We start from the raw sequence: 18,096 nt of genomic DNA, 5'->3' as shown, positions 1-18,096 counted from the left end.
AATAGACAGTTTGTAACTCACTCTGAGCAGAACCGCAGTTTGTATTTGGTATTGCTGCTCTGGGAGTAACCACTTACCTGCACACTCTCTCCCTGTCCCCTGTGCTCCTACCTCTCTCTCCCCCACTCACCTGCACTCTCTCTCCCTGTCCCTTGCGCTCCTACCTCTCTCTCCCCCACTCACCTGCACTCTCTCTCTCTCTCTCTCTCTCTGTCCCCTGTGCTCCTACCTCTCTCTCCCCCACTCACCTGCACTCCCTGTCCCCTGCGCTCCTACCTCTCTCTCCCCCGCTCACCTGCACTCTCTCTCCCTGTCCCCTGTGCTCCTACCTCTCTCTCCCCCACTCACCTGCACTCTCTCTCCCTGTCCCCTGCGCTCCTACCTCTCTCTCCCCCACTCACCTGCACTCTCTCTCTCTCTCTCTCTCTCTCTGTCCCCTGTGCTCCTCCCTCTCTCTCTCTCCCTGTCCCTTGCGCTCTCTCTCCCTGTCCCCTGTGCTCCTACCTCTCTCTCTCCCACTCACCTGCACTCCTCTCTGTCTCTCTCCCTGTCCCCTGCACTCCTCCCTGTCTCTCTCCCTTTCCCCTGCGCTCTATCCCACTCACCTGCACTCTGTCTCTGTCTCTCTGTCCCACTCACCTGCACTCCTCTCTGTCTCTCTCTCCCCTGCACTCCTCTCTGTCTCTCTCTCCCCTGCGCTCTCTCTCTCCGTCTCTCTCTCCCCTGCGCTCTCTCTGTCTCTCTCTCCCCTGCACTCCTCCCTGTCTCTCTCCCTTTCCCCTGCGCTCTATCCCACTCACCTGCACTCTGTCTCTGTCCCACTCACCTGCACTCCTCTCTGTCTCTCACCTGCACTCCTCTCTGTCTCTCTCTCCCCTGCGCTCTCTCTCTGTCTCTCTCTCCCCTGCACTCCTCTCTGTCTCTCTCTCCCCTGCGCTCCTCTCTGTCTTTCTCTCCCCTGCGCTCTCTCTCTGTCTCTCTCTCTCCCCTGCACTCCTCCCTGTCTCTCTCCCTTTCCCCTGCGCTTATCCCACTCACCTGCACTCTGTTCTCTGTCCTCTCTGTTCCACTCACCTGCACTCCTCTCTGTCCTCTCTCCCCTGCACTCCTCTGCTGCTCTCTCCCCTGCGCTCTCTCTCTGTCCTCGTCTCCGTCTCTCTCTCCCCTGCGCTCGTCTCTCTGTCTCTCTCTCCCTGCACTCCTCCCTGTCCTCTCTCCTTTCCCCTGCGCTCTATCCCACTGCACCTGCACTCTGTCTCTGTCCCACTCACCTGCACTCCTCTCTGTCTCTCTCTCTCCCTGCACTCCTCCTGTCTCTCTCTCCCCTGCGCTCCTCTCTCTGTCTCTCTCTCCGTCTCTCTCTCCCGCTGCGCTTCTCCTCTGTCTCTCTGCTCCGCACTGCACTCCTCTGTTCTCTGCTCTCCCTTTCCCCTGCGCCTCTATCGCACTCACCTGCACTCTGTCTCTGTCCCACTCACTGCACTTCCTCTCTAGTCCCTCTCCAACCTGACACTCCTCTCTGTCTCTCTCTCCCCTGCGGCTCTCGTGTCTCTCTCTCCCCTGCACTCCTCTCTGTCTCTCTCTCTCCCTGCACTCTCTCTCTGTCTCTCCCCCTGCCTTCTCTCTCTGTCTCTCTCTCCCCTGCGCTCTCGTCTCTCCCGCTGCGCTCTCTCTCTCCGCCTGCGCTCTCTCTCTCCCCTGCGCTCTCTCTCTGTCTCCCCCCCCCGCCCCCCTCACGCTATGAACACAAATAGTTTAAAGCGGCATAATATTCATCCAAGGAGCATTTATTTGGCGCATACAGAACAGGTTTATTTTCCCTTTATGCCCACAGGTGGGCACTGAGCCCAGGCTGGCAGCTAGCTGGCACACAGGAACGCCCGTACCCCCAGGTACATACAGGCAGGACATTTAGTATAATACAATATGAAACCCTCCCTTTGGGCATTTACCTTACTGTTTGGTTGCTAGTGACCCACTTCCCATAGTGACCAGGGAACAGTGTGAATGCCAGACTGGAGGGTGAATAGGGGAAGCCGTGAATTCCAACAGACATCTGGTTGCTAAGGTTTCATTACCCTAGAAATAAAAAAACCAAATCAAGATTAGAATATGTAACGGGAAATGTTTATTTCACAGTGAACTTCCCTTCAGTCACCTCTCTGAATTCTCCTGAGGCAAATGGGGCAGAGCCAGAACTGCCCCCCCAGCCCCTCACACTGCAGCCCCCACGTGGCACAAACCCAATCACAGCCTGGGGCAGATTCCATACACGTGTCCTGCCCTGACTGCGTCCCAGCCATAAAGCAAACTGCTGCTGCTGCGCCGATAAAGGAAACTGAGTATCGGGGAACATCCCCAGGCAACGGGGGGGGGGGGAACGTCCATCACGTTCAGCCATAATGCCTATATATAACCTGCCCAACTGCCAGCTGGCCCAGAGGAAGGCAAAACCCCATCTGAAGCCGCAGAGGGGAAATAATTCCTTCCTGACCCCAAGATGCAATGGGACTGGTCCCTGGGGCAACTGGTACTGAGAGCCCATACCCTGTATTGCCCCCCCAGCCCACCCTTGTACCCATATAATGTACCCACTGGATGCTGTGAGTTTGGGCCAGAGATGAAGCGTGAGTTATTGCTGTGCCCGGCGGTGCAACCCCCCCAGCAATGCAGACTGACCCCCGGGGGGCAGAGATTTGCTTGTGGGGCAGATTCGGCGCCAGTAGGAGAGACATAGGGAAATGCTGTCTCCCTAATATCCCTGTATCCCTATATATGTGTGTATGTTATATATGGCTCGTCTTAGTGCCAGTCCCTGCCCTCTGTGCCCCTGGGTGCCAATCCCTGCCCTCTGTACCCTCTCTGTGCCCCTGGGTGCCAGTCCCTGCCCTCTGTACCCTCTCTGTGCCCCTGGGTGCCAATCCCTGCCCTCTTGTAACCCCATCTGTGCCCTGTGTGCCAAGTCCTGCTCTGTACCCTCTCGTGCCCTGGGGTGGGCCAATCCCTGCCCTCTGTACCTCCTCTGTGGCCTGGGTGCCAATCCCTGCCCTCTGTACGCCTCTCTGTGCCCTCTGGGTGCCAGTCCCTGCCCTCTGTGCCCCTGGGTGCAGTCCTGCCCCCTGTACGCCTCTCTGTGCCCCTGGGTGCCAAGCCTGCCTCTGTACCCTCTCGGTGCCCCTGGGTGCCAGTCCCTGCCCTCTGTACCCTCTCGGTGCCCCTGGGTGCCAGTCCCTGCCCTCTGTACCCTCTCGGTGCCCCTGGGTGCCAGTCCCTGCCCTTGGTGCCCCTGGGTGCCAGTCCATGCCCTCTGTGCCTGTTGGTGCCCCTGTGCCAGTCCCTGTACCCTCTCTGTGCCCCTGGGTGCCAGTCCCTGCACCCTGTACCCCCTCTGTGCCCCTGGGGTGCCAGTCCTGCCGCCCTGTTACCCTCTCGGTGCCTCTGGGTTGCCAGTCCCTGCCTCTGTGGCCCCTGGGGTGCCAGGTCCCTGCCTCGCTCTGTACGCGCTCTCGGTGCCACCTGGGTGCCAGTCCTGCCCTCTGTGCCCGTTTGGTGGCCAGTTCCTGCCCTCTGTGCCCGTTGGTGGCCGCCTAGGGTGGCCAAAGTCCTGCCCTCTGTAACCCTCTCTGTGTCCCTGGGTGCCAGTCCCTGCCCTCTCTGTGCCCCTGGGTGCCAGTCCATGCCCTCTGTACCCTCTCTGTGCCCCTGGGTGCCAGTCCCTGCCCTCTGTGCCCGTTGGTGCCCCTGGGTGCCAGTCCCTGCCCTCTGTACCCTTTCTGTGTCCGTGGGTGCCAGTCCCTGCCCTCTCTGTGCCCCTGGGTGCCAGTCCATGCCCTCTGTGCCCGTTGGTGCCCCTGGGTGCCAGTCTCTGCCCTCTGTGCCCTCTCTATGCCCCTGTGCCAGGCAGAGGGAGTGGGAGGAGCCTATGACATCACCCCAGCGAATCGGCTCCGGGAGAGAGAAACGAAAGTCAAAAACGAAACTGATGGGGAAACTGAGCGACTGAGACGGACAGACAGATCGCAGGACTCGCTGCCAGACGGACAGACAGATCGCAGGACTCGCTGCCAGACGGACAGACAGATCGCAGGACTCGCTGCAAGACGGACAGACAGATCGCAGGACTCGCTGCCAGACGGACAGACAGATCGCAGGACTCGCTGCCAAGACGGAACAGACAGATCGCAGGACTCGCTGCCGAGACGGGACAGACGGGAATAGGGGGTAGACCCCCCCCCCGCAGGTAAGAGCCCCCCCCGGTGCAACTAGAGGGGGTACATTGTATCACTGCGCCCCCAGAGCCGCTCCCTGATTGGCTGCCGTCCCTCCGGCTCCGTTTAGCCGTTTCCCTCCAGCGGTTACACTGGGGCATCTGCCCGGTAGGTGTTATAGTGTCTTCTGGGGTTCAACCCCCGTTATTATTGGTCCAACACTTGGTCCTGGTCCTTTTACTTATAGAATTATATATAAATATATTCCCATTGGCCCAACAGTAACTTGGCAGGGTCATTTGTCGCACCCCGACATCTGAACTGTCTCCTTGTTGTCCTACATTCTCTGTTTTGCCCTACTGTCTCCATCTTGTCCTACTGTCTCCATCATTGCCTACTGTCTCCATCTTGCCCTACTGTCTCCATCTTGTCCTACTGTCTCCATCTTGCCCTACTGTCTCCAATCTTGCCCTACTGTTCCTCTTGTCCTACTGTCTCCAATCTTGCTCCTAAGCTACTGTCCTCCATCTTGTCCTACTGGTCGTCCATCTTGCCCTACTGTCTCCATCTCGCGCAACTGTCTCCATCTTGCCCTATACTGTCTCCAATCTCGCGCCTACTGTCCTCCATCTGTCCTAAGCTGTCTCCCTCTTGTCCTATCTGTCCGGCCATCTTGCCCTGCTGTCTCATCTTGTCCCTACTGTCTCCAATCTTGTCCTACTGTCCCATCTTGTCCTACTGTCTCCATCTTGCCGCTACTGTCTTTCATCTTGCCCTATCTATCTCCATCTTGCGCTTACTGTCTCATCTTTGTCCTACTGTCCCATAATTGCCCTGCTGTCCTCATCCTTGTCCTGCCTGTCTCCATCTTGTCCTACTGTCTCCATCTTGCCCTATCTGTCCCCATCTGTGTCTACTGTCTCCATCTGCCCCTAGCTGTCTCCATCTTCGCCCACTGTCTTTCCATCTTGCCTACTATCTTCCATCTTGCCTACTGTCCCCATCTGTCCTACGTCTCCATCTTGCCCTACTGTCTCCTCTTGTTCCTAGCTGTCTCCATCTTGTCCTACTGTTCTCCATCTTGCCCCTACTGTCCGCCATCTTGTCCTAGCTGTCTCCATCTTGCCCTACTGTCCCTTCATCTTGCCCTACTGTCTCCATCTTGGCCCTACTGTCCCGCATCTTTGCCTACTGTCGCCATGCTTGTCCTACTGTACCCATCTTGCCCTACTGTCGCCCATCTTGCCCTACTGTCTCCACTTGTCGCTATCCTGTCCCCATCTTGCCGCTACTGGTCTCCATCTTGTCCTACTGTCTGCCATCTGCCCTAACTGTCCCCCAAGCTTGCCCTACTGTCCCCATCTTGCCGCTAACGTCTCCATCTTGCCCTACTGTCTCCATCTGCCCCAGCTGTCTCCATCTTGCCCCACTGTCTCCATCTTGCCACCACTGTCCTCCATCTTGCCCACTGTCTCGCATCTTGCCCACTGTCACCCATCTTGCCCACTGTCCCCCATCTTGCCCTCCATCTGTCGCCCATCTTGCCCCACTGTCTCCATCTTGGCCCCACTGTGCTCCATCTTGTCCTAAAACTGTCTCCATCTTGCCCCACTGTTCCATCTTGCCCCACTGTCCCCAATCTTGGCCCCACTGTCCACCATCTTGCCACCAACTGTCTCCATCTTGCGCTACTGTCTGCCATCTTGTCCTACTGTCTCCATCTTGCCCTACTGTCTTCATGCTTGCCCTACTATCTCCATCTTTGGCCCTATACTGTCCCCATCTTTGCCCCACTGTCTCATCTTGCCCCCTTGTCTCCATCTTGTCCTACCCTGTTCCCCTCCCAAAAATCCTTTTTGGCCCGCACTGTCTCCATCTTGCCCCAACTGTCCCCTATCTTGCCCCATGTCCCATCTTGCCCCACTGTCCTCCATCTTGCCCTAACTGTCTCCATCTTGTCCTACTGTCTCCAATCTTGCCCTAACTGTCCTTCAATGCTTGCCACTACTATCTCCATCTGCCCTACTGTCTCCTCTTGTCGCTATCTGTCCTCCATCTGCCACTACTGTCTTCATGCTTGCCCTACTATCTCCATCCTTGCCCCCACTGTCGCCCATCTGCCCTTAATCTGTCTTCATCTTGGCCCTACTGTCTCCATCTTGCCCTACTGTCCGCTCTTGCCCTACTGCCCCATCTTGCCCTACTGTCTCCATCTTGTTCCTACTGTCCCCATCTTGCCCTACTGTCTCCCATCTTGTCCTAACTTCTCCATCTGTCCTACTGTCTCCCATCTTGCCTACTGTCGCCCATCTTGTCCTACTGTCCTCCATCTTGCCCTAACTGTCTTCATCTTGCCCTAACTGTCTGCCATCTTGCCCTACTGTTCGCCCATCTGCCCTACTGTCCCCATCTTGCCCTCTGTCTCCATCTTGTCCTACTGTCCCCATCTTGCCCTACTGTCTCCATCTTGTCCTACTGTCTCCATCTTGCCCTACTGTCCCCATCTGCCCAACTGGTCCCCATCTTGCCCTACTGTCCTCCATCTTGCCCTACTGTCTCCATCTTGGCCCTACTGTCTCCATCTTGCCCTACTGTCTCCTCTTGCCCTACTGTCTCCATCTTGCCCTACTGTCTCATCTTGCCCACTGTCTCCATCTTGGCCCCACTGTCTCCATCTGCCCCACTGTCTCCATCTTGCCCCACTGTCTCCATCTTGCCCCACTGTCTCCATCTTGCCCCACTGTCCCCATCTTGCCCACTGTCCCCATCTTGGCCCCACTGTCCCCATCTTGCCCCACTGTCCCCATCTTGCCCACTGTCCTCCATCTTGTCCTACTGTCCCCATCTTGTCCTACTGTCCCCATCTGCCATACTTGTCTCCATCTTGTCCTACTGTCCCCATCTTGCCCTACTGTCTCCATCTTGTCCTACTGTCCCCAATCTACTGTCCTACTGTCCTACTGTCCATCTTGTCCTACTGTCTCCATCTTGTCTACTGTCTCCACTTGCCCTACTGTCTCCATTCTTGTTCCTACTGTCTCCATCTTGTCTACTGTCCCATCTTGTCTACTGTCCCCATCTTGCCCTACTGTCTCCATCTTGCCCTACTGTCTCCATCTTGCCCTACTGTCTCCATCTTTGCCCTACTGTCCCATCTTGCCCTACTATCCCCATCTTGTCCAACTGTTCCATCTTGCCTACTGTCTCCATCTTGCCCTACTGTCTCCATCTTGCCCTACTGTCTCCATCTTGTCCTACTGTCCCCATCTTGCCTACTGTCTCCATCTTGTCCTACTGCTGTCTCCATCTTGTCCTACTGTCTCCATCTTGGTCCTACTGTCTCATCTTGTCCTACTGTCTCCATCTTGGCTACTGTTCCATCTTGCCCTACTGTCTCCATCTTGCCTACTTCCCCATCTTGTCCACTGTTTCCATCTTGCCCTTATCTGTCCTCCATCTTGCCCTACTGTCTCCATCTGCCCTGTCTCCATCTTGTCCTACTGTCCCCATCTTGCCCTACTGTCCCATCTTGTCCTACTGTCGCCCATCTTGCCCTACTGTCTCCATCTTGCCTACTGTCTCCATCTTGCCCTACTGTCCCCATCTTGCCCTACTGTCTCCATCTTGTCCTACTGTCTCCATCTTGTCCTACTGTCCCCATCTTGTCCCACTGTTCCCATCTTGCCCTACTGTCTCCATCTTTGCCTACTGCTCCATCTTGCCTACTGTCCATTGCCCTACTGTCCCCATCTTGTCCAACTGTTTCCATCTTGCCCTACTGTCTCCATCTTGTCCAACTGTTTCCATCTTGCCCTACTGTCTCCATCTTTGCCCTACTGTCTCCATCTTGCCCTACTGTCCCCATCTTGCCCCACTGTCCCCATCTTGCCCACTGTCCATCTTGCCCCACTGTCCCATCTCCCACTGTCCCCATCTTGCCCCACTGTCCCCATCTTGCCCTTGTGCAGGGATTTTGGGGGTTCAGTATTTGCTGAGCGCCCCTTACCAATAAGTGTAAATCTGCTTTATGTTTAGGGGCACAGATGGTGCTGGTGTCCCGCCCAGAGGAGGGCAGCCTGGCACGGCTACAGGAGGAGGTGGAGCTGCGCTTGGCATGTACCAGCTGCTGCCGTAAGAAGTATGTCGTTACGTACACCCTGGCGCCGTGCCCGCACCCTGTGGTGCTCAGCTGCTCTTGGCCAGATCCAGGGTGCCCGCGCCAGGGAGGAGTGGTACGAGGTGAGGCGCCTGCCCGTGTTCCCGCTGCCAGCCCGCTATGAGGTGTGTTGGCATTACCGGCCCAGGAGCGGCTGTACCCGGCACCAGCAGAACTGCACCTTCTCATGGAACGAGGAAGAGAAGTTTGGTTTGGTCGTTTGAGAGGAAACACAAACTGGAGCGGAGCCAACTGCGGGCACTTCTGCAGCCCCACCCAGCCCTCCGGCCCCTGTGCCCCCAGCAGCTGGCAGGGCATCCTTAATGAGTATGGGGGGCAATTCCAGGAAGTGTTTGAGCAATGCTTTTACCAGAGCCCCCCATGGTCACGCTGACATCACTGTGCCAGTCCCACCCCCGCCCTGTGCCCCTCCTTATGCACATTCTGATAGACGAGAGCAAGAAGCAGTGCCACCCCTATCCACCCATGCCAGGCTGCCCACACATCTGCCTCTGCAGCCAGGCCTCCCGGGGGCTCATGTGCGGGGCGGTGGGGCGGCAGTGCCCCAAAGCGCACAGCGAGGTGGAGCTGGCAGTGTGGAGGGCAGAGCAGGATGCGGGACTCACCAGGGGGCAGCTAGTAGGGCAAGGGGCAATAAATATGGGTTTCTACTGCCGCCTGTGCCGAGTTAGTGCCCGCCCCAGCCCTTCCATCTTGCCCTACTGTCTTCATCTTGCCCTACTATCTCCATCTTGCCCACTGTCCCCATCTTGCCCTACTGTCTTCATCTTGCCCTACTGTCTCCATCTTGCCCTACTGTCCCCATCTTGCCCTACTGTCCCCATCTTGCCCTACTGTCTCCATCTATTGTTCCCTACTGTCCCCCATCTTGCCCTACTGTCTCCATCTTGTCCTACTGTCTCCATCTTGTCCTACTGTCTCCATCTTGCCCTACTGTCTCCCATCTTGTCCTACTGTCTCCATCTTGCCCTATGTCTTCATCTTGCCCCTACTGTCCCATCTTGCTACTGTCCCCATCTTGCCCTACTGTCCCCCATCTTGCCCTACTGTCCTCCCATCTTGTCCTACTGTCCCCATCTTGCCCTACTGTCTCCATCTTGTCCTACTGTCTCCATCTTGCCCTACTGTCCCATCTTGCCCCTACTGTCTCATTTGCCCCTACTGTCCTCCATCTTGCCCTACTGTCTCCATCTTGCCCTACGCATTGTTCTCCATCTTGCCAGCCTACTGTCTCCATCTTGCCCTACTGTCTCCATCTTGCCCCTATGTCTCCATCTTGCCCCACTGTCTCCATCTTGCCCCACTGTCTCCATCTTGCCCCACTGTCTCCATCTTGCCCCACTGTCTCCATCTTGCCCCACTGTCTCCCCATCTTGCCCCACTGTCCCCATCTTGCCCCACTGTCCCCATCTTGCCCCCTGCCCCTTGCCACTGTCCCCATCTTGCCCCACTGTCTCCATCTTGTCCTACTGTCCCCATCTTGTCCTACTGTCCCCATCTTGCCCTACTGTCTCCATCTTGTCCTACTGTCCCCATCTTGCCCTACTGTCTCCATCTTGTCCTACTGTCCCCATCTTGCCCTACTGTCTCCATCTTGTCCTACTGTCCCCATCTGTCCTACTGTCTCCATCTTGTCCTACTGTCTCCATCTTGCCCTACTGTCTCCATCTTGTCCTACTGTCTCCATCTTGTCCTACTGTCCCCATCTTGTCCTACTGTCCCCATCTTGCCCTACTGTCTCCATCTTGCCCTACTGTCTCCATCTTGCCCTACTGTCTCCATCTTGCCCTACTGTCTCCATCTTGCCCTACTATCCCCATCTTGTCCAACTGTTTCCATCTTGCCCTACTGTCTCCATCTTGCCCTACTGTCTCCATCTTGCCCTACTGTCTCCATCTTGTCCTACTGTCCCCATCTTGCCCTACTGTCTCCATCTTGTCCTACTGTCCCCATCTTGTCCTACTGTCTCCATCTTGTCCTACTGTCTCCATCTTGTCCTACTGTCTCCATCTTGCCCTACTGTCTCCATCTTGCCCTACTGTCTCCATCTTGCCCTACTATCCCCATCTTGTCCAACTGTTTCCATCTTGCCCTACTGTCTCCATCTTGCCCTACTGTCTCCATCTTGCCCTACTGTCTCCATCTTGTCCTACTGTCCCCATCTTGCCCTACTGTCTCCATCTTGTCCTACTGTCCCCATCTTGCCCTACTGTCTCCATCTTGCCCTACTGTCTCCATCTTGCCCTACTGTCCCCATCTTGCCCTACTGTCTCCATCTTGTCCTACTGTCTCCATCTTGTCCTACTGTCCCCATCTTGTCCTACTGTCCACATCTTGCCCTACTGTCTCCATCTTGCCCTACTGTCTCCATCTTGCCCTACTGTCTCCATCTTGCCCTACTGTCCCCATCTTGTCCAACTGTTTCCATCTTGCCCTACTGTCTCCATCTTGTCCAACTGTTTCCATCTTGCCCTACTGTCTCCATCTTGCCCTACTGTCTCCATCTTGCCCTACTGTCCCCATCTTGCCCCACTGTCCCCATCTTGCCCCACTGTCCCCATCTTGCCCCACTGTCCCCATCTTGCCCCACTGTCCCCATCTTGCCCCACTGTCCCCATCTTGCCCTTGTGCCAGGGATTTTGGGGGTTCAGTATTTGCTGAGCGCCCCCTTACCAATAAGTGTAAATCTGCTTTATGTTTAGGGGCACAGATGGTGCTGGTGTCCCGCCCAGAGGAGGGCAGCCTGGCACGGCTACAGGAGGAGGTGGAGCTGCGCTTGGCATGTACCAGCTGCTGCCGTAAGAAGTATGTCGTTACGTACACCCTGGCGCCGTGCCCGCACCCCTGTGGTGCTCAGCTGCTCTTGGCCAGATCCAGGGGTGCCCGCGCCAGGGAGGAGTGGTACGAGGTGAGGCGCCTGCCCGTGTTCCCGCTGCCAGCCCGCTATGAGGTGTGTTGGCATTACCGGCCCAGGAGCGGCTGTACCCGGCACCAGCAGAACTGCACCTTCTCATGGAACGAGGAAGAGAAGTTGGTTTGGTCGTTTGAGAGGAAACACAAACTGGAGCGGAGCCAACTGCGGGCACTTCTGCAGCCCACCCAGCCCTCCGGCCCCTGTGCCCCCAGCAGCTGGCAGGGCATCCTTAATGAGTATGGGGGGCAATTCCAGGAAGTGTGTGAGCAATGCTTTTACCAGAGCCCCCCCATGGTCACGCTGACATCACTGTGCCAGTCCCACCCCCGCCCTGTGCCCCTCCTTATGCACATTCTGATAGACGAGAGCAAGAAGCAGTGCCACCCTATCCACCCCATGCCAGGCTGCCCACACATCTGCCTCTGCAGCCAGGCCTCCCGGGGGCTCATGTGCGGGGCGGTGGGGCGGCAGTGCCCCAAAGCGCACAGCGAGGTGGAGCTGGCAGTGTGGAGGGCAGAGCAGGATGCGGGACTCACCAGGGGGCAGCTAGTAGGGCAAGGGGCAATAAATATGGGTTTCTACTGCCGCCTGTGCCGAGTTAGTGCCCCTTCCCAGGAGAGCTTCGAGATGCACTGTGCCAGCCTGGAACATGGCAGAATGATGGCATCAGATTCACTCACCGTGTGGAACTACCGAGCTCCACCTCTGGGCAAAGTCAGCTTCACCCTCTGCAACAGGTAAGTGCCCCCCCCACATTGGTTACTATGGGTTACTAGACTTGGAGCAAACTGCTGACTGGTTACTATGGGTTACTAGACCTGGAGCAAACAGCTGACTGGTTACTATGGGTTACTAGACTTGGAGCAAACAGCTGACTGGTTACTGTGGGTTACTAGACCTGGAGCAAACAGCTGACTGGTTACTATGGGTTACTAGACCTGGAGCAAACAGCTGACTGGTTACTATGGGTTACTAGACTTGGAGCAAACAGCTGATTGGTTACTGTGGGTTACTAGACTTGGAGCAAACAGCTGACTAGTTACTATGGGTTACTAGACTTGGAGCAAACAGCTGACTAGTTACTATGGGTTACTAGACTTGGAGCAAACAGCTGACTGGTTATTATGGGTTCCTAGACCTGGAGCAAACAGCTGACTGGTTACTATGGGTTACTAGACTTGGAGCAAACAGCTGATTGGTTACTGTGGGTTACTAGACTTGGAGCAAACAGCTGATTGGTTACTATGGGTTACTAGACTTGGAGCAAACAGCTGATTGGTTACTGTGGGTTACTAGGGCCATTCCTTTGCCCATTATTAAGTCTACTCCTTCTGCCCCTTTGCCCCTGGGGGGCACCCTAATTAAGCAGCCCTGCTCACTGGGTACTGGGGGGCTGATATTTCCCATGAGCTGTTACCCCACGTACTCACCCCCTGTATCCAGCCCCCAGGACTGCATGTTTGGGGACGGCTGCCAGGGGGCACACAGCCCGGAGGAGCTGCAGGAGTGGATGGTGCGGGTTCGGGTGGGCCGGTGGAACATGCAGGTGCTGCAGCAGGAGGGCCTCCAGTCCTATCAGGAGAGACTGCTGCAAGAGTATCAGCTCAGCGGCTGTGACTGCTCCGTGGTGAGTTATGCCCCCCCATTCCCCCAACCCCCCAAATTACTGCCCCTCCCACTCACACTGCCTCTCCCACTGCCCCTCCCACTCACACTGCCACTCCCACTTACACTGCCTCTCCCACTGCCCCTCCCACTCACACTGCCCCTCCCACTCACACTGCCTCTCCCACTGCCCCTCCCACTCACACTGCCACTCCCACTTACACTGCCTCTCCCACTGCCCCTCCCACTCACACTGCCCCTCCCACTCACACTGCCTCTCCCACTGCCCCTCCCACTTACACTGCCTCTCCCACTGCCCCTCCCACTTACACTGCCTCTCCCCACTGCCCCTCCCACTCACACTGCCACTCCCACTTACACTGCCTCTCCCACTGCCCCTCCCACTCACACTGCCACTCCCACTCACACTGCCTCTCCCACTGCCCCTCCCACTCACACTGCCCCTCCCACTCACACTGCCACTTACACTGCCTCTCCCACTGCCCCTCCCACTTACACTGCCTCTCCCACTGCCCCTCCCACTTACACTGCCTCTCCCACTGCCCCTCCCACTTACACTGCCTCTCCCACTGCCCCTCCCACTCACACCGCCACTCCCACTCACAGCGCCACTCACACCACCACTCACACTCACACCGCCCCTCCCACTTCCACTCCAACTCCCTCTGCCCCTCCTGCTTACACCGCCCCTCCCACTGCCCCTCCCACTCACACTGCCACTCCCACTTACACTGCCTCTCCCACTGCCCCTCCCACTCACACCGCCACTCCCACTCACACTCCCACTCACACCACCACTCACACTCACACCGCCCCTCCCACTTCCACTCCAACTCCCACTGCCCCTCCTGCTTACACCGCCCCTCCCACTGCCACTCACACTGCCCCTCCCACTCATACCACCCCTCCCACTCACACCGCCCCTTCCACTCAATATCAAGTCCCACAATCCCCTGCCAGTGAGAGGCCAAGCTCAACACTTATGTGTCTCTGACCGAGTTGAGTTTCTTCCCACCCCCCCCCAGTACTGATTTCTGGGCTCATCTTGTTTAGCTTTCTGAAGAAGTTGAAGGGGTTAATGTTTCATATGACTCCCCCCGAAGTGCCCACGGCCAGCAGAAACCCACAAAGAAGCAATGGCAACTTACACTGCGCACCAAGGTAATGGGGAAAGGGGTGGCAGGTTTGGGCTGCAGGGGGTTAATTTCATTCTAGGGACCCCCCCCCCCGACTGGGCTGGGAGAGAACTAGCTCTGGGGTGTGACTGGGGCAGTAGAACTAGCTCTGGGGTGTGACTGGGGCAGTAGAACTAGCTCTGGGGTGTGACTGGGGCAGTAGAACTAGCTCTGGGGTGTGACTGGGGCAGTAGAACTAGCTCTGGGGTGTGACTGGGGCAGTAGAACTAGTTCTGGGGTGTGACTGGGGCAATAGAACTAGCTCTGGGGTGTGACTGGGGCAGTAGAACTAGCTCTGGGGTGTGACTGGGGCAGTAGAACTAGCTCTGGGGTGTGACTGGGGCAGTAGAACTAGCTCTGGGGTGTGACTGGGGCAGTAGAACTAGCTCTGGGGTGTGACTGGGGCAGTAGAACTAGCTCTGGGGTGTGACTGGGCAGTAGAACTAGCTCTGGGGTGTGACTGGGGCAGTAGAATTAGCTCTGGGGTGTGACTGGGGCAGTAGAACTAGCTCTGGGGTGTGACTGGGGCAGTAGAACTAGCTCTGGGGTGTGACTGGGGCAGTAGAACTAGCTCTGGGGTGTGACTGGGGCAGTAGAACTAGCTCTGGGGTGTGACTGGGGCAGTAGAACTAGCTCTGGGTGTGACTGGAGCAGTAGAACTAGCTCTGGGGTGTGACTGGGGCAGTAAGAACTAGCTCTGGGGTGTGACTGGGGCAGTAGAACTAGCTCTGGGGTGTGACTGGGGCAGTAGAACTAGCTCTGGGGTGTGACTGGGGCAGTAGAACTAGCTCTGGGGTGTGACTGGGGCAATAGAACTAGCTCTGGGGTGTGACTGGGACAGTAGAACTAGCTCTGGGGTGTGACTGGGCAGTAGAACTAGCTCTGGGGTGTGACTGGGGCAGTAGAACTAGCTCTGGGGTGTGACTGGGGCAGTAGAACTAGCTCTGGGGTGTGACTGGGGCAGTAGAAACTAGCTCTGGGATGTGACTGGGGCAATAGAACTAGCTCTGGGGTGTGACTGGGGGCAGTAGAACTAGCTCTGGGGTGTGACTGGGGCAGTAGAACTAGCTCTGGGGTGTGACTGGGGCAGTAGAACTAGCTCTGGGGTGTGACTGGGGCAGTAGAACTAGCTCTGGGGTGTGACTGGGGCAGTAGAACTAGCTCTGGGGTGTGACTGGGGCAATAGAACTAGCTCTGGGGTGTGACTGGGGCAGTAGAACTAGCTCTGGGGTGTGACTGGGGCAGTAGAACTAGCTCTGGGGTGTGACTGGGGCAGTAGAACTAGCTCTGGGGTGTGACTGGGGCAGTAGAACTAGCTCTGGGGTGTGACTGGGGCAGTAGAACTAGCTCTGGGGTGTGACTGGGGCAGTAGAACTAGCTCTGGGGTGTGACTGGGGCAGTAGAACTAGCTCTGGGGTGTGACTGGGGCAGTAGAACTAGCTCTGGGGTGTGACTGGGGCAGTAGAACTAGCTCTGGGGTGTGACTGGGGCAGTAGAACTAGCTCTGGGGTGTGACTGGGGCAGTAGAACTAGCTCTGGGGTGTGACTGGGGCAGTAGAACTAGCTCTGGGGTGTGACTGGGGCAGTAGAACTAGCTCTGGGGTGTGACTGGGGCAGTAGAACTAGCTCTGGGGTGTGACTGGGGCAGTAGAACTAGCTCTGGGGTGTGACTGGGGCAATAGAACTAGCTCTGGGGTGTGACTGGGGCAGTAGAACTAGCTCTGGGGTGTGACTGGGGCAGTAGAACTAGCTCTGGGGTGTGACTGGGGCAGTAGAACTAGCTCTGGGGTGTGACTGGGGCAGTAGAACTAGCTCTGGGGTGTGACTGGGGCAGTAGAACTAGCTCTGGGGTGTGACTGGGGCAGTAGAACTAGCTCTGGGGTGTGACTGGGGCAGTAGAACTAGCTCTGGGGTGTGACTGGGGCAGTAGAACTAGCTCTGGGGTGGTGACTGGGGCAGTAGAACTAGCTCTGGGGTGTGACTGGGGCAGTAGAACTAGCTCTGGGGTGTGACTGGGGCAGTAGAACTAGCTCTGGGGTGTGACTGGGGCAGTAGAACTAGCTCTGGGGTGTGACTGGGGCAGTAGAACTAGCTCTGGGGTGTGACTGGGGCAGTAGAACTAGCTCTGGGGTGTGACTGGGGCAGTAGAACTAGCTCTGGGGTGTGACTGGGGCAGTAGAACTAGCTCTGGGGTGTGACTGGGGCAATAGAACTAGCTCTGGGGTGTGACTGGGGCAGTAGAACTAGCTCTGGGGTGTGACTGGGGCAGTAGAACTAGCTCTGGGGTGTGACTGGGGCAGTAGAACTAGCTCTGGGGTGTGACTGGGGCAGTAGAACTAGCTCTGGGGTGTGACTGGGGCAGTAGAACTAGCTCTGGGGTGTGACTGGGGCAGTAGAACTAGCTCTGGGGTGTGACTGGGGCATAGAACTAGCTCTGGGGTGTGACTGGGGCAGTAGAACTAGCTCTGGGGTGTGACTGGGGCAGTAGAACTAGCTCTGGGGTGTGACTGGGGCAAGTAGAACTAGCTCTGGGGTGTGACTGGGGCAGTAGAACTAGCTCTGGGGTGTGACTGGGGCAGTAGAACTAGCTCTGGGGTGTGACTGGGGCAGTAGAACTAGCTCTGGGGTGTGACTGGGGCAGTAGAACTAGCTCTGGGGTGTGACTGGGGCAGTAGAACTAGCTCTGGGGTGTGACTGGGGCAGTAGAAACTAGCTCTGGGGTGTGACTGGGGCAGTAGAACTAGCTCTGGGGTGTGACTGGGGCAGTAGAACTAGCTCTGGGGTGTGACTGGGGCAGTAGAACTAGCTCTGGGGTGTGACTGGGGCAGTAGAACTAGCTCTGGGGTGTGACTGGGGCAGTAGAACTAGCTCTGGGGTGTGACTGGGGCAGTAGAACTAGCTCTGGGGTGTGACTGGGGCAGTAGAACTAGCTCTGGGGTGTGACTGGGGCAGTAGAACTAGCTCTGGGGCTGAAGTACCATGTCTAACCCAAATCCTGTGTCCCATTAGATGGTTCTGATCCACGTGGCTCTGTTGAAACATGACCCTGGGGCCACCTTCTCACTGACTGCCCCGGGGCTGCCGGACCCCTGCTCTTATGCCCGGGGGGGCAGTTTCCAGGGGAGGGGGCCCCAGCAGTACAAAGTGGGAGTCACGGTGGAGGCCTCTGTCTATGGGGTGTTCGAGCAGTGGGTGGTGCTGGATTTTGGGATACGCCCAGTTTTGCTGCAGAAGCTCCGCCTACAGGTTGGGGGTGAGGCAGAAATCCGACAGGAAGGTCCTTCGGGGCAAGAGAGAGAGGTTCTGCCCTCGTGTGAGCGTTGGCACCCCGGCAGGCAGCTGGTCATACCCTGCAAAGAGAGGACTCAGGAGGAGAAGCACCTCTTGTTACTGTACCAGCAGCCGGTTCTGAGTCCGACCCATAAGCCTCCCGGGGCCCCGAGACCGACCGTCACTGCCAAGAACTACAGGGAGCAGATGCACGGGGCAATAGGGCGAGAGGAGGCAGCGAGGGAACAAGTCATTGGCAGGTACGGGGCATCAACGTGAGAAATACTCAGGGCTGTAGGGTCGAGAAGAGAAGCGAGGGGCAAATGGGCCAAGAGGGAGGCTGGGCGGTGGGACGAATTGGGGCAGATGGGCAAATGAGAAGATGGGGGGGGGTTATAAGGGCAGAGAGGAGATGGTGTCTGGGTTATAGAGGGGCATAAAGGACACAGGTGGGTGTTTAGGAGCAGAAACAAGATGGTGTCTGGGGCGGAGAGGGAAGGGGTATGTAGAGAGAGGGGTGGGTTAAAAAGTCTGAGAGCAGAGAGTATTTGGTGGACATGGTACAGGGGCAGATAGGAGAGGCTGGGTCAGGGTAAGTGATGGTAGTGGGGCAGATGGCGGAAGTGGAGGAGAGCTGAGGGTATTTGGCGGACATGGTACAGGGGCAGATAGGAGAGGCTGGGTCAGGGTAAGTGATGGTAGTGGGGCAGATGGCGGAAGTGGAGG

General features: G+C 57.1%; 1 protein-coding gene across 2 annotated transcripts in view; it reads left to right on the top strand.

The window, feature by feature from the left end:
• Positions 1–11,056: 11,056 nt before the first annotated feature.
• helz2 (helicase with zinc finger 2, transcriptional coactivator) overlaps positions 11,057–18,096 on the top strand; it is a 45,932-nt gene continuing 38,892 nt past the window's right edge. For both annotated transcript variants that reach the window (XR_004220645.1, XM_031894469.1), the window contains exons 1-4: positions 11,057–12,036; positions 12,743–12,926; positions 13,979–14,086; positions 17,110–17,630. Coding sequence is in view for 1 of the 2 variants with exons in the window: in XM_031894469.1 (XP_031750329.1) it covers positions 11,096–12,036; positions 12,743–12,926; positions 13,979–14,086; positions 17,110–17,630 (1,754 nt within the window). In the remaining variant the exon portion in view is untranslated. The remainder of the gene's footprint in view (positions 12,037–12,742; positions 12,927–13,978; positions 14,087–17,109; positions 17,631–18,096) is intronic.

This window comes from Xenopus tropicalis, chromosome 10 (genome assembly GCF_000004195.4).
Source record: "Xenopus tropicalis strain Nigerian chromosome 10, UCB_Xtro_10.0, whole genome shotgun sequence".
Taxonomy (NCBI): Eukaryota; Metazoa; Chordata; class Amphibia; order Anura; family Pipidae; genus Xenopus; species Xenopus tropicalis.
This window is presented reverse-complemented; position numbering and strand designations above follow the sequence as displayed.